Below are 20,181 nucleotides of genomic sequence, written 5' to 3' on the forward strand. Positions count from 1 at the left end.
ACAACTAAATAAAAAATACTAATTTAAATATATAAATATATATTTTCGGTTGTTACAAAAAATGCTATATTTGAAAAATCCAAATCTACTATTTTACTTATTTTCATAACTTTTTTTTGCCATATCTCAAGTTGTCCCTAAAATAAAAAACGACAAAAACAAAACAAAAACAAGAAACAAGAAATAGTTATCAAAAACATATTTTATTTATTTATTTTTTGAAGAAACCAGAAACAGTGATTATATCAAACATATCTGTATTTATATTTTTAGTTCTAAAAAGATTAAAAATTAAAAACAATAAATAAAAAACGAGAAATAGAAAACAGTAAACGAAACAGAAAGTGATAGTATTTAAACCTAATAATAATAAACCCAATTTATTAATTCTAATAAGAAGAAAATGAAAATGGCGCCTCCGCCAAGACAGAACAAAGGGAAAATTCAAGTTCCCGCCATTTGAACGCAGCCCATGGCGCCAAATAGTGGCGCGCTCCTCTTCAGATGCTCGCCATTAATGCATCTTCAACATTTTTCCTCTTTGTTTCCCCTCTCCCGCGAGCTAATCCAATGGAGATCTCAAGAACCCCAACATTTTTCCAAGATCTCGCTTCCAGAGAGCTCAATGGATTCAGAGGTTCCCTCTTTCTCCACCGCAGATCGCTGTTGCCAATTTATTTTTTGTTTTCTTTTTGTTTTTCTGTTCAAATCACTGTCTAACACTCCGCAATCTCTTTCCCAGTTCGGAAGCGGCCGCGTTTTGGCGCTGACATTGCCCTTAATTTCAAGGAAGTCGGAGCTCTTGCCGTTGAGCACGACGGTGACCAGACGCCGCCATTGGCCGTTTCGTTCTGCAAGGTTTTAGTTCAACGAGCATATTGGCATTGTTTCGTATTTGCGTTTCTGTTTCCTCATATGGGCATTGTGAAACTTGTGTTTTTGCAGACGTTAACAAATTCCCACTTGTTTGCACTATCGGATGAGGATGGGTACGTAAGCCTGTTCAACTCTCGCAACAGATTTTCGTCGTTTTCATCTCATCAGGAAAATTCAGGTTTTGATCTCTTTTCCTTTCCATTTCATATGCCCTGTAGATAGCGGACTTTAGTTGATTTAGTTTTATTTTGAATTGATACAGAGAAGTCAAGGGTCTGTGAGTGGGAAGCACATCGCAATGCTGTATTTGATGTTTGTTGGATTAAGGTAGTTCCCATGTTCAATCATCTTGGTACTTCAGTTATTGAATTAATTCTCCTATTTTCGTGACAATGGTAATGTTATTCGTGAGCAGAATACTTGAATTGATCTCTCTGAGACTACTGTTTTGAATATAATTAATTGCCGATTTGTATTATTCTTATACAATGTTTACTGTGTCCTAAATCATGAAATGATAATGTTTCAGGGAGATACCCAGATGATTACAGCTTCTGGAGATCAATCTGTAAGTATCATCATTTAGCTTCCAAATCAGTTTATTCACTTATTAAGCATCACCTCTACATTTCCATATGGAGGGAAAGAAATCAAAGAATATTTTAGGCAATTGAAGCTTCTTTTGATTATCTTAGACGTAGTGTGCACTTTTGATTCTTTTGTATTATAGCTTATCTATGATTCTTCAAGATTGGAAAGCTTTGATTCATTAGTTTTTTTTAAGGGCCTTCTCATTCCTCCTAGGCTGTTCTTTTGTTCGTGTGTCTATAAATCCCATCTCTTAACCAAGAAAAAAATATCTACTTTTGATATGTGGCACAAATTTTCATCTGTGAGTAAGTTGTAACTTCCAATTCGACTTCTGCAGATGAAAATATGGGACGTTCAGGAAATGAAATGCATAGGAATATTGAGAGGGCATAAAGGAAGTGTGAAATCCATATCTTCTCACCCAACTAATCATGGTACATATTTCATATTATTTTACACAAGAATATTTTGTCTAAACATTCATATCTGAGAGAGGGCGAACAAGATCTACTTTCCTGAAATGATTGATTTTCATTGACTCATACAGATATAATTGTATCTGGTTCAAGAGATGGCTCATTTGCTCTCTGGGACTTGAGAACCACTTCTTGTTCCAAAGTTGGCAGTGAGGAGCTGTGCCTACGGTAATTAGGATTCGGGGTCTTTGGTTCTTTAACTAAACTTCTGTGCTAAGTAAGCGTGAAATTTTGTAAGTGGTCTTACGATTCCCAAAATTACCTTGAACAGGGCTACTGCAGTAGTTAAAGGAGCCCATCTTTCCACTCATGCAAAGCGTATCAGGCGTCAAAAGGTTTGCTGTTGGCATTTTCTCCTCTATCATTTGGTTGGCACTTGGCAGGGTGTCAAAAGATTACACTCTAATTTTTATATATATAATCTTTCAATCCTGAAAATTTAAGAGGCAAATTAGAGAAACTTTAAAATGTTTAACATATTTTTATAGTCTCAACTTTCTTTCTTTTTGCTCTGCCATTGGTGATTGGTATATCTTACTTAGCCTTTCAATTCTTCCAGTCTGCTTCGAAGAGCATAACTTCTGTTCTTTACCTAAAAGATGAACTCTCCATAGCCACAGCTGGTGCAGTGGACAGGTGCGTTTAGAATTTACATCTATTGTCTTGTACAGAGCTAGAAGTAGATTTCCTTGTCAGAAGCTATACCAAACCATATCATGTTACCGATGTTAGTTTTTTCTGTCTTTAGCATTGTGAAATTCTGGGATACAAGAAATTTAAAGAATGCAATCACTTGGTGCCAACCCAAATACAGCGACAAGGTAATTGCTCATATTGCTTTAGCAAACCAATGGTTGCCAATATATAATGGCATCTAATATATATTTTTGGAGTATCAATGAGGTCTCGAGACTAATTATAGTCCACCCTGTTCATATGTAGGAAACGAGATTACATGGTATATCCAGCTTATCCCAAGACGCAAATGGGGCATTTCTTTCAGCATCGTGCATGGATAATAGGTAATTAACTCATTTAATCACGAGTCATACTTTCCAGTTTCCTAGTTCTTTCAATCACAAGTCATATTTTTATAGAGCTAGCAGCAGTGCAAATAACAAAATGATGTAATCTTACTCCCTCTCTCTGTAACAGAATATATTTGTACAATATACTTCAGCTGGATAAGGGTCCTGTGAAATCATTTTCTGGATGTCAAATAGATTCTTTCTTCGTAAAGGTGAGTGTTGCCCTGTCAAGGCTTGAAGTTACTCGTCCTTCGCTAAAATTTCCTTGAATATATTTCCATTCTTAATGTTTCATGCTTGGTTTTGCAGTCTGTAGTCAGTCCTGATGCTTCTTACCTTCTCAGTGGTTCTACTGATGGAAATGCCCACGTTTGGCAGGTCAGATTCTTTCTAATAACAAGCTTTATTTATACTATAGTTGAATTATAGCAGGAATTTAAAAGCTGTGTAAAATCATCAGGTAAACCAGCCTCAAGAAGATCCCATCACATTAACAAATCATAATGGAGAAGTTTCGGCGGTGGATTGGTATTTTCCTTGAACCTTTTGCCACTTGTCTCACTCAGCCCTCCACGATTATTAAATCGCTACTGATAAGTTTATTCCCTTTCAGGTCTTCGTTTGAACTTGGGAAGTTTGTGACATCCTCAGATGATTTCACGGTGTGTAAATGAAATACTATCAGGGTGTACATTTGAATGTCTTATCTTCTGAACACACTTTCTTGGGTTGACTGCTAAAAGCCTCTAAATTTTTTCATAGTTTTTTAAACTAATAATAATATAAAAAAGTATTCTAGTTTTTTTCCCATGATATTTATTAGTAATTTGGAAAGAATCAAACCTGTTTTACTTCTCTCATTAGATAGGTAAACAAAAAGACAGGTTAAGTTTCTGTTTAATAATTGACAAAAATTAACTTGAAAGACGGTAAGTTTAAGGAATAAAATATAATAGTAAGAAGTTTAGAAACTTAAATGGGATTTAAAATCACAAAATTCACTAGATTATTTTGTAAATTTTTGGTTTAAATACTATTTTCGTTTATGTATTTTTAGTTTTGGTTTATTTTGGTTCTGGTACTTCCAAAACTTCCATTTTGATCCATAATACTTTTGACTTTGGTTCGTTTTAGTCTTTATACTTCTAAAGTTAAAAGTGTTCATTTTGGTCTTGTACAGGTAAAAAGTGAGTATTTTGGTTCATTCATTATTTTTTTTTCATTTTTTTCAATTATAATTTTTAGCAATACACTTCTAATTTTCTTGAAATATAGCCATAAATTTGTAGTACAAGGTTTTCAATGAGTATAAAATTTGTCTTAAAATTTTGTAGATAAAGATAAAATCCATCGTAAAAGTATGAACCAAAATAAACTCAAGCTAAAAGGTAAAAGGGACTGGAAATAGTATTTAAACTTAAATTTTCTTAGATTATATTTATGTCCATTTTTAATTCTTTTTGGCAAATTATCTGATAGGTTCGAATATGGAATGCTGAAAAAAACAGTGGCTACTCAAGTAAAAGGCCAACTTCATGCAACAGAAAGAGAATTATGGCGATGCCGACTATAGAACACCCCAAAGACTCTGACTCTTCAGATTCTTCTTCATACTTTGATAGAGCTTCCATGGAGAACAAATTAGGCACTCCAGAGTCCAAGGTAAAAAGATTTATTACAGACATTGACTTAATTGAAAGCTTTGAGAAGACCCCTGAAGCCACTTCCAAAAGCCCATCTTCTGTTCTAAATCCTCCATCTTCCTCCATGAAAAGAAAAACAATCAGAGATTACTTTATAGTTGCTTCTTAAAACCAGGCCTCACTGTTCTGTTCATTTTTGGAGTACATATTTTCGTTTTCATCCATTTTTAGAGCTCACCATTTGCCTCAATTTTGCTGGTGGGTCCAAATAGAAGCCTTTAGAACAGCAAGTCTGAATGAATACCTTGGTTTGGGATGTTCTGAGATGATATGTGGTATTTTTTGTATTTTTTTGTAGCAAGTCTTGTACTGATGTGCAGGATTGTATTTGAAGTGTACAGTGAGGGGATGCAATTTTGTAAAGTATTATAGTTTTAATATCTTATTTTTTCCAACTTTCTTATTTTGTCCCTTTTTTAATGTTAAATTGCATATTTGGTCCATGAAATTGGGAGATAGCACTCACGTGGCTCAAACATGAAAAATATTTGTTTAATACGTATGTTAGGAGTTCTCTCGACCGATATGATGCTAAATAGAAACTGGGCTCCATTGAGAGGGCAACTTCTTTGTTGGTTCTTCAAGATAAAAGCACTCATAAGAATGGTGCTAATTCTCATGTTCTTTTTAGCTTTGTTTGGTTTTGAGAGCCTTCCCTCCCTATCTCTCTCTCTCTCTCTCTGTTTTTTTTTATAGCTGTCATTCGTTATAGGTAGAGACCTTTATTATTATAAAGATTCCCTAGTCTACAAAATAGAATGAACTGGCGATATAGAAACAAAAAAAAAAGAGTTGATTTTTTGATGTGATGTATTTTTTTCTAAAAATTTAGTGGGATTTGTCTATTAAAAGCAATAAAAAATAGTACAGGCAAGCATTGCTACTTAAATATATGTTCAAATAGTCTACATAAGACATGTATTCATTTTTTCCGAATTGGAGGTTAGATTTTCCATTTCCTAAAATTGTTGTTAATATATATATAAATATATATATACGCTCAAATATGTGTTCACATCTCATGTTATCAACTTTGGTTGAAAGAAAATTAATGGTAAAAATTAATATAGTTATTTTTCAATCTATCATTTTAAAAAGTTCAATAATCTTGAGGTAGTATAAGTTAATTTAAGAATTAAAATACAATTTTAAAAATCTTGACTAAAATAAAATAAGTTTTGAAAGTTCATTCACTCTAAACCCTTTGCAATATTCTTCTTAATATTAAATCTTAAATAATAAATTTTGTTTTTATTGTTACTTTTGTAATTAATCATTTAATAGAAATCTAAATCTGCTTGAAAATTTGCCAGATAATTTGTTATAATCTTTTCTTAATTAAAAATGGTACTTGGGTTTGTGTTCAATAACTTATCAAAAGAATTAATTGTAAGGATCAAAATAATTTTATTCTATAGATCCAGATTAAAGTAAAATGTTTTAAAATTTAAAAATTAAGCTACAACAAACCATTGAAAGTTTAAGGAATTAGAATAAGATTTAAATCTTTATTTAATATTTGCTGCCATTACTAACAATAATAACATTAATATAAAATACTCTAGCTTCCTTATAAGAAAAAAAAAAAAAAACTGTAGAAATGATGAAAGATTTGATAAAATAGCAAAAAGAAAAAAAAAAGAGTAATATAATTTACATTTATAACTAAGAAAACATACATTGATAGCTAAAAGCTAGATTATATTCTCACTATAAGAGAGGCCTCAAAATGCCTTCTTGAGCTTTGAAGATGACTCGATCTGGCGTAAGAAATGGTAGCAACGCCATGCCTACTAAATTATGCCGATCGAGTAGCTTCGATAGATAATCTAGCTAGTAAAATTACATATGAGATGGATCCATTTTATTGCAGATTCACAAAATGTTGCACAAACTGCAAAAAAAAAAAAAGTTGCATAGGATCATGTTCTAAGATAGAATCATAAAGCATTTAATAGTGTCAATCAAATGAGTGGGGGCTTGGAACATACCATCATGATCAAACAGCAGTTGCATTGCTCTTATTGAATTATATAAAGCTCTTGTTTGGCTATGTAGTATCGACCGATGAGGTTGCTCGGTTCGATGATGAACTGCTCCCGGAAGGATCCCATTCTTTTACTCGAAACGTCGATGGAGAGATCCTTGAAATTTGGCAGTCCCTCGACTTGTACTCCGTCTCCACATATGAGGAACTGGTTACCGATGATGAAGGATCCTGACACCCTTATGGCGATTCCATCTCGACCGTGAGCTCGACATTGGAGTTTTTCAACGACATGAACTAGTTTTTCGAGAGGCCAGTCCCCGGCTAATGTATTTCGAATGTCTGATAGAGTGGAAAAGATGTCATTTGGACCAGAAAATTGCTTCCCTGAAAAACTGAAAACAAGAGAAGTATGAATCATTTAGATGAATACCTCCCTCCATATTTTTAGGATAAACAGATCTTGAAAAACTACAAATCAAAATCTATTTGAACCTAAGGAGACCCTACTGGTAACGAAGCAAAATGTTTAAGGAAAAGCTCCTAAAACTTTGGGTTCAAGCCTCTAAACTCCATTTGATAACCATTTTTTGTTTAATTTTTTATTTTGAAAATTAAACTTATAAATACTATTTTCACATATGTATTTCTTTGCTTCGGTATCTACTTTTAAAAATGGTTTCAAAGTCTTAAGCAAAAATTTGAAAACTTAAAAAAGTAGTTTTTGTTTTTGAAATTTGGCTAATAATTCAAGTGTGTTTTTAATTAAGGTGAAAAACATCCAAAGAAGTTAGGATGAAACATAAATAATTCTAAATTTAAAAAATAAAAATAAAATCGTTATCAAATGAGCAATGAGTCATCCATAGTCTCTCAATGTGTATGTATGTATGTATATATATTTGAATCCGTGTGTCGGGGCCAGCTTGCGCGCACCTCTACTAATCACGGGTCAATCGCCTGACCCTACTACGTTTGGTTGACAAGGTAACTCGTAGGATATTAAATCCTAGGTAGGTGACCACCATGGTTTGAACTCATTCCCTCTAAGTCTTTTGCTATTTACATTGGCCCTCATTGACCACTTGAGTCATCCCATGATGGTTCATAGTCCCCCATTTATATACAAAAATAAACCCTTTACATCAATGTGGAAAAATCAAGATCTTTCTAATCGAGACTCATTGACAAGTCAAGGAATTCTCTTAACCAACATGTTTTTTTTGAAATTTATAACCTATCCTACTATATTTGGTTGCTAAGAGAACTCGCATGATATTAAATCTTAGGAAGCTAGTCACCATGGTTTGAATCCATTCTCCATAAGCCCTTTACCTTTCTCATTGGACTCTAAATAATCATTACGTCAACTCACGGTAGTTTAAAAATCTCATATTTTTCAAACGAAAACGAGGGAAAACATTATTCAACAACTACTCATTACCTCAAAGTTGAGCTTTCATTGTACAAAGCTTTTGAATGGTGCCAGAATTCATCAGGTCCATCAAAAAGCAAGTAATAATGAATTGTCAACATCTGGTAAGGAAAAAAAAACAAGAAAAGAGAAATCAGCATCCATTTTCACAAAGCAAAAGTAACATGGTGTGTAGTCTAAAGATTTAAGACTCTATAAGTTCTTGTATGATCATATAACACCTTTCAACAGTAAAGCTCCATCACATTCAACCTAGAACCCTTAAGGGACTATCTAAAAACTGCACATGTAAACTATATTCTGTTTTAGATTGTTATTTTATAGTATAAACTCTGAAATCAGTTTCTAGAATTAAAAAAATGGAAAATGGGAAACTGATTCCGCCTTGATTCTATTATTTATATTCAGAGAGGAATTACAAGAGCTAAGGGAGATTTCGGGAGCTCCCTATTCTCTCCATAACTCTTACCCAAAACTAGTAAAAAGATACCATCCTCTCGTGCCCGAGCCAAAATATACCCGACACTTCGAAATCTAATATTTGCCCATCTAACTAACTAGAGCCCCATTGCTCTAACACAACTTCCTCACGACCCAGTTACATAAGCTGCTCTCCCCTCTTCCTCTCTCTATAGAATATACTTATCTAATTGGGGCCTATCAAAAACCATATTTCGTCATTTTCATCTATTTTCTTTGCTGTTCTATAATCAATTGTTGATATATAACCATGAACTGTTATCATTTATTTAAAAATATTACGAGATGTGATCGAACATCGACTGGCTGTCAGAATGATATACATAATCTTGAAGATGCAATATTGACTATGGAGAGAGCTACTGTATACTTACATCTGCCAAGTCCTTCATCCTCTGTATTGGATCAAACACACTCTGTACAAATGCTGCCAAGTCTACTTGTTCATCCTCATATTTCTTGATAAATGGGTGTGAAAGCAGCTGCAACCAGAGAAGCATAAGCAAAACATTATCCATCTTGAACCAGTGTGCACATAACAAGAGATTTAAGGTCATCAAATAGTAAGGAAAAGAAATCTTCCAAAAGATAAATCTGGATCTGGTTTTGATTTTAGTATTCAGTCTTCAGCTGCTCGAGGTTTAAGGTCTTCAACTAGCAAGAAAAAGAGATCTTCCAAAAGATAAATCTAGATCTGGTTTCGATTTTAGTATTCGGTCTTTGGCTGCTGGGTAAATTCCTGACTTAGTAATCATATTCTCAAGGCACCACCTGATTAATCAAGCTTGAATTGGTACTAAAAACTTTTTACCACCATTTAATTTGCCAACAAAAGTATTTTTGTGTACATCAAAAGTTCATAATTCTTTTACGTCTAACTTACTACAAGATACAAGCTTAAGCAGGTAGAGAATGAATTCGATCCTTTTAATATACTCTCAGTCTCAACAATTTCCTTCACATGAGGAACCAAATATCAGGTGGGATTTTTTGGTTTGTATAGTGAGTATCTGATTCCGAACTAGCTTATGTTCACCTCAATGTTAGGAATGACCCTGGGGTAGTTAGAAATATTAAGAGTGGTAAGTAGTGAAAGGGTTTGTAGGATTTAGTTATAATAGAGGAAGTGGGAGGGGATGAAGGTAGCAATAGTTTAGTGGGTTTAGACTTGAGTGGGAGTACTCAAAGAGGGTAGGTTCCAAGCTTGAGAGTTATTGTATTTCTTTATCCTTTTTATCTTTCAATGTTATTTTAGTTATTTAGTTTCTATCAAAGTCGTACTAATTGCATTGTAAGCCATCTAATCCTAAAATATTAGGGATATATTTGCCACCACGGAGCTTGAACCCACAATCTTAAGGTTCTTACCATTAACATCAATTGGGGAAGAATGGACACTGCAAGGTTTCAAACTCAACACCCTACTCTCATAATATGTTAAATTACCATAGAACACAAAAATTAAATTGATAATAATGTAAATCTAACCTTTTCAATATATTCTCAACATTTAACTCTTCCAAAATGAGGAATTTTTTTTCTCCCTTTCCTTTGGAAAACCCAATTGTTGATCAACAACTAAATGCAACAAGCGATCACTTAAAAGCATTTGCACTGACAGTGGAATGCAAATGACATAGACTAACCTGCTCTGCCGTTGGCCTAGCATCTGCATCTTTCTGCAAGCAGGCATCGACGAATGAACAAAACTCTGGTGAAAATTTCTGTTTTGATGGCGACGGAGATGGGTCATCCAAAATCTATCATAAAGCAAAATATTTCAGAATCCACAAAAAGAATGTAACAATACTGATTCAGCAGATTTAGATAGATGGCCTGGAACAAATGGGAGATCTATCCTGAAGAGAGGTAAAATCTCTTTAGAGTTGAGAGAAAAATTCTCTAAAACTATGGAATAATATATATAAAAAAAGAGCTGACTATTTATGAATGAAAGAGGCTATTTAAATAACTATGGCGATATATACACTATATTTTCTAATCTTTTAATTACTTCTCAATCTGGTCTATAATCTTTTAAAATTTTCAATTTTAACCTTTAATGTATTAAAAATGATCAATTACGTCGTTTCATAAAAATTTGATTGATCATTAATTTTTGGTTTTTCTTTTTGGACGAGAAACCGAGCCTTCATAGAGAGAAATAAAAGAATATATAAGGACATAAAAAAAACCAGCCCGACAAAAGGAGACTAACCTACAAAAAGGGGCTCCAATCAAAAGAATAACACCTAACGGATAATTACAAAAAATCTTAGAAACTTAAATCCACGAGAAGGTATTAAATCTACTAAGCTCCAAAACATTCTCCTTGAATCTCTCAACCCCTAAAGATTTTGTTGTTTCTCTCAAGTCAAATCCCTCACAAAACATTAAGAAAAAAACAAGCCTACCATAGGAACCTTCCCTTATCCCAAAAGGGTGGGAACAACAAAATCTCCTCCATCAACAACCATCCTTGTTACAAGCCGAGACCACCCCAAACAACTCGAAGAAACGACCCAGATAGACTGAGGAACCCGACAATTCAACAGAATAGGATCAAGATCCTCCCAGGCACTTCTGCAAAGCACATACCACTGTGACCCAAAAAAGAAGGAAAAACACCTTTAATATGGTCCAAGGAATTGGCTTTCCCAGGTAAGACCTGTCCAAGCAAAAAGTTTGAAATATTTTGGAATTTTAACCTTCCAAAGCTGAGGCAAACAACAGAGCAAAAGGGGGAGGCGAGGGAATGCACAACTTTAGAAAAAAAGAACCACGGGAAAAGGAAAACCTCCTAGACAGGCTAGGGGGCCAAGCTACTGAATCCTTCCTCCCCCAACAAAGATGGGAACACTAACATATTCGGTCCTTAATTTTATAAAATTCTCAATTCATTAAATTATAGTTTCATTAACATATTTGAATACGTGGACATGTAACTCAAATATTATTAGACACATGAAATTCAACCCACGTGCATTAGTAAAATCCCACCAACCATATCTTTCGAGTGACATATTCACGAGTCCAAATATGTTATGAGACACGAGCATTTTGTTAATAAAATTTAACAATTTTTTCTCAAAAAGACGTAATTGAGAATTTTCGATACATACCCAATTGAGAATTTCACAAAATTAAGGACCAAATTGAGAATTACCTAAAAGATTAAGAACCATTAGGTATATTTAGCATAAAACTAATTACTTAATTAAATAAATATATAACCTAATATATTATTCTTCCCACATCAGATACTTAAGTTAAAAAGGTGATCTGCTCATCCAAGTATATTCATGAGCAAATGACATCCAACATTCAAGAAATATTGTAAGTAAAAGTTAGTGAAATTCACATGTAAACGAAAAATATGATATCTTTTGATCATTAGCTAGCTCATACCTGCAACATAAGATTCACTAGGCCTTCAGTAGCTGAATATGGAAATTCACCAGTACCACACTCAAAGAGTGCAAGCCCAAGGCTCCAAATATCAGCTGGATAAGAATAGTTCTCATTTCGAATTCGCTCGGGTGACATGTATGTGACAGTTCCAACAAAAGTAGCACACTAATTATCATGTCCAAAACTATGTTAGCAAAAACTTCTCTTGGTCTTTCCAAATTAAAAGGTTAACAAGACCAAGGAAAAAGGTAAAAATGATAGCTAGTAAAAACTAACCATTGCCATTGAATTCTCTAAGCCAGCACTTATGCCAAAATCTGTAATTTTTGCTTCACCCTTTAGATTTACGAGTAAATTAGCTGGCTTTATATCTCTGTGAACCAAATGTCTTACTCCATGTAGGTAATTTAGTCCCTAAGACCAAGATGAAAAGAGCAATAATTTAAGAACTAAATGTTAAATCAGAAGTTTGGTCTATGAACTTTTAGGGTTGTGTATAATAAGTTCTTATACTTAAAATAATAGATCATGACTTTCAATGTTGTGTCCATCCGGTCCTTGTATTTCAAAAAGTTTCTAATAGGTTCCTGAATTTTAAATTTTATGCTTATATGTTCCTATGTTAACTATATCACTTTTACGCTTACGTAGTGCACTAATTGCGCTATTGAAGAATTACGTGGCAAGTGGTTCAGGCATTGGGTGGTGAAAGTGTTAAATTGACGAAGTTCATGGTAAGAACTTATTAGACGCAAAATTAGAAGTTCATCGGCCTATTCGAAAACTTTTAAAAGTACACGGATATTGGGCACAAGCCAAGTTCAGGATCAAATAACAAGTATGAAAATGTTGAAATAAGTTCTAAGCATTTAGGAGATAGTGATTGAGAAAGGGAAAAAGAAAACCATACATGAAGAAGTTTTTGAAACATAGACGAAAGGACAGGCTCAGGTATACATTTCTTCAAACGCAGGACATCTGCTAACGACCCTCCATCCATGTACTCCAAAGCTATGCTTATTTGGCCAGAGTCAGGGGTATAAAACGCACCATGAAATTCCACCAGACCCTCCGAACATGGGGCTTCACATAATGTCCTTATCTCGGTAAGAAGCTGCTGTCTTTTCTCCTACTATGCAAAAAAAAAAAAAAAAATCATTCACTAAAAATACAAAATGAAATACTGTTAATCATGACTTAGATATAACCACCATAGTAGTTGATAAAAAAATTGTAATGTTGTGTACTCATATGATCTTTTTTTTGAGGGAAAAAAAAACCCGAGGGACCAAGTAGCCATAGCCCAACAAGCCCACCTCGAGTTCGACTCAACATTATACTCCCCTGCCCAATGGAGGGGTGTGGCACATACATTCGAGTCAACGATAGGAAAGTGCCAGCTAAGTCCACGTCGCACAACATGTTGGCCAAGGGGCGGGGCATGTGGTACCTTAGCCCCCAACATCTGCCTCGCGGACCTACGTCGATGCCTAAGGCTTAAGCTTAAGCATGCGACCGCCCGGGCGCTGGTGTTGGCCTCTGAGCAGACACCATAATCTTTTAAGTTATGAATTCAAACAATGGTAGCTGCCAACTTAAAACATCAATTTCCTATCATTTTCTTGACAAGAAATGTTGATTATGGTATATAAGCTTAGTCCGACACCAAGAGCATAAAGATATTCCTAGTAAGATCATAAGTTTCAACTATGCTGGCTTGTGGACCACAAACGTTCTCAAAGATGACAACTTCGAAACATCATACTACAACACATTCATCATAAGTCATTGAAACTAGGATATGTGCTGTATGCATCTCAAAGATGACATCATCAACACATCCGACTACAACACATTCATCATAAGTCATTGCCAAAAGGCAGCAGAAGTCAACCAGCAAAGAAACAGTAAGATACCAAATCACAAACCTTTTCAAAGATATTGATCTTCTTCAATGCCATGATTCGATGAGCAGGAATGTGGATAGCTCTCTGAACAACACTGCTAGCACCACTACCAATGGCTCCAAATATTCTCATTTCATGGGAAGCACATCGATACGTCCTCTCACTAGATGTGCATTTTTGTAACCCTAGCTCATTAATATTGTAAACCCCATACGATCGGCTCAGCAGATTCACAGTCCCAGTATCTGAAAACTTCAGAAACAACAAGAAATAAATTCTCAAGGACCAATATCAATCACCACTCAGCCTAAAAGCTTAAGCTGATAGATTATAGTATATTTAATCATTCATTCGTATTCTTAACGAGTAGCACAAGACTCACAAGTGACCATCAATATCGTTTAGAGAGAAAATCACATCACAAAAATTTACATACAAAAATCTTACTCTGACACTATTTTAAATCACCACTCAACCTAGTTAAAGCTTAAGTTGATAGGTTACGATATATTTAATCATTCATTCATACTCAGCTGAGAGATGACATTATAGCAGTTATAGTGGTTCAAACATATGACCTTACTCTGATACTATATATTAAATCTCCACTCAACTAGAAGTACAAAGTTTGTAGGTTACTGTATATTTAATCATTTATTTGTGTTATTAACCATTAAGGGGAGAAACCATTCAAATTACACACAAACAGGAAAAAAAAAACCCTTTCGTGAAATTTTTAGTGCGGTTAGGTTACCGTATAGGAATCAGAAGGGTCCACAGTGGAATCCATAGAAAGCCCCTTTTCAGCGTCAAACAAGGGAGTAAGCTTCTTCTTTAGTTCCTCAAGACCCGCCATTTTCGAACAATTTCTGCACTATTTTCTCAGCGTGATCGACACAGTTCGAAGCTTAGAGTGACTGATTGCGGGAGATTAACCTGACACGAACAATGTACCAACAGAACAGAAAACAAAAATGATGAGAATTGAGAATAGGAAAATGAAAGATAAAAAAACGCGATCGAATTGCTTACCCACGCCAGAATTGAAATTTGAAAAACTATTTCGAAAATTCTTCAAGGATCGCGGTTCTCCGATAAATTTGGTTGTAAAGATTCGGGCATGTCACACGGCGCCCCAAATCGAGGAAGACGGGTAGCTGAATTTTGCTTACAGTTTGGGAAAACTACGGCCTTTTTGCTTTGGCCAATCATATTTCACCACGTGGAACCGAGCTCGTATCGGTTTTGAAAACTTTAAACGACGTCGTGTAAAGGACTAATGTAATCCGGTAAACTGTAGGAAGCTAGTTGAAACGACGTAGTTTTGAAACGGAAAAATTCGAACTCATGCAATATCTTTGAACTTTCAATTGAATTAAAAGAATATCTTTACTCTTAATATAATGTTATCATTTTATAATCCACTTGCTACTCATTGTTTCCTAATTAACCTTATCAATATGACCGAACCAAACATAGCTCAAATGGTTAAGATGTCTATTTCTGATCAAGACGTCATGAATTCGAACCCCCACTCTACATGTTGTATTAAAAAAAAAATAACCTTATGATATTGTGTGAATTGACATGTCAAAATATATATATATTCGAACTAAAAAATTAGGTAATTAAAATGGTTACTTATGAAAATTAGTGGATGAAAATAAAATTTAAATCTGGGGTCTTTTTTTTTCCACCTTCCTTCTCTTTTCATCCACTATTTTTGGGAATAGTTCCTTTTTTTACCCCTTATTGAGATGATTGAGTAAATTTCGACCTTGAAATTTGAATTTTATCCTTTAAACTTTATACTTAAATAAGTAGTGTAAATTAGATTCTACGCTTCAGTAGTGGAATTAATACACTTAGAGTTTGGATTAGACTAATTTTGTAGGTATTGAAGATATACGTTTCTATTTTTTTAAAGACATGTGACTAGTCAGGAACTTGGGAGTAATCTTGTAGTTGGATGAGACTAATATTATTGTAGGTGTTTGATCAGGAAAATGACCAACTTCGCGAACGTCGGATCAGTTAAGATGAGCTGGAAGATGAGTTTCGGAAAACACGCAGAAGACATGCAAAACAGAGTGAGTACTTCAATGCCAAGACTCGTTTGGTAACGTTCATGTTTCTTGTTTCTATTTCTTTATTCTTAATGAAGAAAAATGTGTTGCATGATTTCAACCTCCAAAAATTCAAGTACGATAAAACAATATTTTTATTTATGTTTTGGAACAAATTGAAAATGAGAACCAAAAAAGAGAAACTTGCTTTGTTTGTTCCAAAAATTTCTATACAATTATGAGAATGTTCCCAAAAAAGGAGAAACAATAAACAAAGGTAGTTCTAAAATACTTAAATTTCTTAATAAAATTGGAAATGAGAAGCAAGAAACGGGAACGTTACCAAACGAGCCCTAATATCCAAATCAACTCTAGGGAGAGAATCAGATTGTTCGCATACCTGTGAGAGGGAGTGAATGGGTCTATTTATAGGCGATTTCCCCCGACAACCGTCCCAACAGCACCTCAACGACTCTTTAAGGTTGCCATGAACCATACAGGTTGTCGTGGAGTCTGTCAGAATCTGGGACTGAGCCGAGGTGAAGTTAAACAGTTAAGCTAAATGGATAAGAGCTAACCCGAAGGAGCTTAGGTCGACTCGGCGATGCAAAACCTCGACCTCAGGCACATGCATGTGACCGAAGTGATTAAACTTGGAGATAAACGACATCTGCCACGTATACTGTGAGGGATCCAACCAACATAAGCCACGTATAAGGGTGAGAATGCCTTCCAACACTAGGTACTGATTATTCTAATGGCATTTGAATATTTTTAATTAGTTGGAATTGAGTATATTGTTGCTAAGTTTCACGGTTTTTATTTGCTTGACTTTATGGTTAGGTTCGAGTATTTTCATGATTGAGTTCAGTGTATTTCTTTAGATATGATTTTAGATATCTTATTAGTTAAATTTTTTTTTATAAATTATTAATTGGATTATGGAGAATTTTCAAATTTAGTTTGGGAAAAGCCATTTAGCTGGTTAACACTTTTTCAAATTTAGAGTTAATTAAATGGATAAAATTGAAAGTCTAAGGTTGGCTAAAATATTTCAGTAGAGTGAAAATTAACCTCTTCCAGTATTTTTGGCAACCGCTTCATCCCTACAACATTTGGTGTTGGGAAATATAGGAATTACTAATTTTGAAGGTAGTTAGTGATCATGAGGTTTGAACTCGTTCTCTTCTAATTAACTCAGTTATAAATCATGTGTTATTTGATACTTATTATTTTGTTCACCGATGTATATCAATAGTAGATGCAAACCACGTACATTAAGATCATTGTGGTTTGCCAAACAACCAATAATATCATTTATAGAATTTTAAGACCTGTTTGGTAACGTTGTGTTTCAGTTTGTTTTTTGGTCTTCGAATTGAAACCTAGGCTGATAATTATTTATGTTTCTTATTTATCATTTTTTAGAAGCATTTTCAAAATTGTATAGAAATTTTGAAAACAAGAAAAACAAGTTTCTTGTTCCCGTTTCCAATTTTGTTTCAAACCAAGGTTTTATAGTTCTTGAATCCATACGTATTGGGAGCCATGCAATTCTATTTTTATTTATTAAAAATGAGGAAACAAAAATATAAAACAAGAGCGTTACCAAACAGACCCTCAATAATCCCCCTAACCTAAGTATATTTCAACTAGTTAGAATATATATAATCAATTAAGAGGCCAGAGGTTTGAATTCCCACTCTCCACGTATTTTGAACTTAAAAAAATAAACGAATTTCAATAATCTCTTTCATATAAAGTGAAAGAGAGTCGATGAAAGTGCAACTTATTACACATATGATAAGAAATTTATATGCGAAGGAATCATAATAATGGATTTTTTTATGCTACTTTAGGATTAAAAAAAAGTAAGCTAGTATGAACATGACGATTGTTCTAGCCAAGACGTACTGAATAGCGGATTAATACTTTTGTAAAGGTAAAATTTTTTAGAATTAACTGAAAGATTATATGTAAAGGTAAAATTTTGCCCCAACCCCTAAATCAAACTATTTGACAAAAGTAAAATATTTCAAATAAAACGAGTTACATTTATCAAAACCAAATATGGGCTCACTTCAAATTTGAGATATTATACAAAGCATGTTCATATTAATATTTTAATAGATCCAATGCACGACACAGACATATATACATATTAAAAAAACACTTGTCTTAGGGTTCATATGAGGATAATTAATGGTCTATCTAATCAATGAACATACTTTATGAAATGAATTGTATCAAACGATGAGATGAATAAATCCATAAAAAATGTCAATTCCAACATAACTCAAATAGCTAAGACACTATTATAATGTCCAAATAATGTCCAAACTTTGATGATTCGATTCCCATCTTGCTAACTGTTCGAACTAAAAAAAAGAATCCATACAATATTATATATTCTTTTAAGGTTAAAATACTATTTTGGTCATTGTATTTTTAGCATTGGTTCATTCTAGTCCATGTAATTTGAAATTGTTTATTTTGGTCTCTATACTTTTAACTTTGGTTCATTTTAGTCTTTGTACTTTGAAAATGTTCATTTTTGTCCCTGTACTTTTAAAAAGTGATCATTTTAGTCCATCTTCGTAAGATTTTAACACAAATTTACACATAACGGAAACTATTTAGTATAAAGTAATATTTACGTTGTAAGAAATATATTGATCATATTGTGGTGTTGAAATTATGATAGAAAAAATCAGATTTAAAATAAAATGAAATGACAAAAATTGTCACTTTTTAAAAATACAGGGACCAGAATAACATTTTCAAAGTACAATGAGTGAAATGAACGATGAACCAAGGTAGAAAGTACAGGGATCAAAACGAACATTTTAAAAGTATAAGAACTAAAACGAATCAAAGTCAAAAGTACAAGGATCAAACTAGTATTTTAACATTATTTTAATCGTACATATATTATTTATGTAGTATTTTAACATTCTTTTAATGATACATATATTATTTATGTACTTAATAGATCAAATAGTAAATATAATGCAACCATCCAATTATTGCACCTCTAATGATTAGGGAATCTTACACATTTTTTTTTACTTTAATCCTCCAAAGCACAAAAAAAAAAAAAAAAAAGAATATAATTCTTTGCATCTGTTCTGTTTCCTTTAATTTGTTTAAATGCAGTCTGACTCATACATAAAATATTAATATAATTATTTATATTTCTCCATTCACACGCCCACAGAAGCATATACTTATTTTACTACTTTCTTCGTGACAAAAGTTAAAAGATAATTATAGAAAAATAAATAAAAAGGCTAAAGCAATGCCTAACATTTCACAAATTTTTTATCTTGGAAAATTAAGAGTTCTAATTTAAGTAATAAAGAATATTTCCAAAAATAGCATGGTCTGAGTAAGCAAGTTGAAATCACACACATATATTGTATATTATTGTTTGAAGAGATGGATGAGTTCAAGAATATTTATAATAATAACTTGTTTGAGAATAATTTTTTAATATTATTTTATATAATACAAAAATATTATCCCTAAAAATTCTTAGTTTAACGTGGAGGGTTAAAATTAGAGGTTTAGATAGTATTGCAGGTAAAGTTTTTTAAAATTAAAGGTAATTTACGCAGAATACTGCCATTATGAATTTTAGTTGTACAAGCGTGTATATTGTTAAATATTTAGTAACTAAGCTATGAGGTAAGATCTAGAAGCTCAAAGCAAAAACTACAAAGGTAAGATTTTGGAAACCGATAGAGGAGGCCTGTGGGATTAGAGCTCCACCGAGCGAAACCATAAGACGCTATATAGTAAGACTTAAAAGTCCTAAAGCTATATATATAAGGTGAGATTCAAAAGTCCATACCATAATATGAGTGAGATGAACCAAGCATTAGCTCGATCAAGTGAGATCATATAAGCTACGAGATGATACATAGAAGATCACCAAGATCAAAGCTATGAGGTGAGACGCGAAAGCCCATGTTTTCGTGGCTCCCGAGTGAAACCACATGTCTTAGTCTCACTAGATGTTTGAGCACGTTCGTTGTGAAGGTTTCTATATCTAGGTGGTGTGTGTGCTCTCTTCACTAAATTAAAATTCTTACCAATTTTTAGACTCGTACTAATTCGATGCACATTATAATCTGCTAGTCGTTCTTCATTTAAATCACACAACAATAGATATATCATTTTTATTTATATGAATAATGTTATAGTACTCTTATTCTTTGG

The 20,181-nt window shown here is 33.4% G+C and overlaps 2 protein-coding genes across 4 annotated transcripts; one reads left to right on the plus strand and one right to left on the minus strand.

Moving 5' to 3' along the window:
- The first annotated feature begins 485 nt into the window (after nt 1-485).
- LOC111019924 (Transducin/WD40 repeat-like superfamily protein) lies at nt 486-5,077 on the plus strand. Its single transcript, XM_022296444.2, has 16 exons — nt 486-637; nt 743-858; nt 946-1,054; nt 1,139-1,203; nt 1,406-1,444; nt 1,805-1,901; nt 2,015-2,111; nt 2,215-2,278; nt 2,503-2,579; nt 2,692-2,764; nt 2,886-2,965; nt 3,099-3,183; nt 3,281-3,349; nt 3,432-3,499; nt 3,585-3,633; nt 4,451-5,077. Exons 1-16 carry the CDS (start codon nt 505-507, stop codon nt 4,781-4,783), a joined length of 1,554 nt encoding a protein of 517 aa, XP_022152136.2. The 5' UTR covers nt 486-504; the 3' UTR covers nt 4,784-5,077.
- Nucleotides 5,078-6,267: 1,190 nt separating this feature from the next.
- Nucleotides 6,268-15,080, minus strand: MKK3 (mitogen-activated protein kinase kinase 3). Of its 3 annotated transcripts, XM_088128011.1 has the most exons (11): nt 14,927-15,080; nt 14,649-14,830; nt 13,916-14,146; nt 12,898-13,116; nt 12,264-12,401; nt 11,985-12,152; nt 10,223-10,336; nt 8,951-9,058; nt 8,106-8,197; nt 6,666-7,056; nt 6,268-6,568 (listed from the first exon to the last, which is right to left on the minus strand). In XM_088128011.1, exons 2-10 carry the CDS (start codon nt 14,748-14,750, stop codon nt 6,696-6,698), a joined length of 1,533 nt encoding a protein of 510 aa, XP_087984137.1. In that variant the 5' UTR covers nt 14,751-14,830; nt 14,927-15,080; the 3' UTR covers nt 6,268-6,568; nt 6,666-6,695. The 3 variants fall into 3 exon arrangements, with proteins under 3 accessions (XP_087984137.1, XP_087984138.1, XP_087984139.1); XM_088128012.1 differs by lacking the exon at nt 14,927-15,080 and having other exon boundaries at nt 13,916-14,139; nt 14,649-14,805; XM_088128013.1 differs by lacking the exons at nt 11,985-12,152; nt 12,264-12,401.
- Nucleotides 15,081-20,181: the final 5,101 nt, after the last annotated feature.

The sequence above is a fragment of the Momordica charantia genome, assembly GCF_013281855.1.
Source record: "Momordica charantia cultivar OHB3-1 chromosome 8 unlocalized genomic scaffold, Mcharantia_2.0 BLBB01000008.1, whole genome shotgun sequence".
Taxonomy (NCBI): domain Eukaryota; kingdom Viridiplantae; phylum Streptophyta; class Magnoliopsida; order Cucurbitales; family Cucurbitaceae; genus Momordica; species Momordica charantia.

What these genes read in the sequence shown, in the direction of transcription:
- LOC111019924 (XM_022296444.2), top strand. Translation starts at nt 505, where the DNA reads ATGCTCGCCATTAATGCATCTTCAACATTTTTCCTCTTTGTTTCCCCT. An exon ending in AGAGCTCAATGGATTCAGAG is followed by an intron (nt 638 to 742) that starts GTTCCCTCTTTC and finishes TCTCTTTCCCAG; the next exon opens with TTCGGAAGCGGCCGCGTTTT. An exon ending in TTCTCACCCAACTAATCATG is followed by an intron (nt 1,902 to 2,014) that starts GTACATATTTCA and finishes TGACTCATACAG; the next exon opens with ATATAATTGTATCTGGTTCA.
- MKK3 (XM_088128011.1), bottom strand. Translation starts at nt 14,750, where the DNA reads ATGGCGGGTCTTGAGGAACTAAAGAAGAAGCTTACTCCCTTGTTTGAC. An exon ending in TAGAGAATTCAATGGCAATG is followed by an intron (nt 12,153 to 12,263) that starts GTTAGTTTTTAC and finishes CATGATAATTAG; the next exon opens with TGTGCTACTTTTGTTGGAAC. An exon ending in AATGAAAGCTCAACTTTGAG is followed by an intron (nt 7,057 to 8,105) that starts GTAATGAGTAGT and finishes TCTTGTTTTCAG; the next exon opens with TTTTTCAGGGAAGCAATTTT.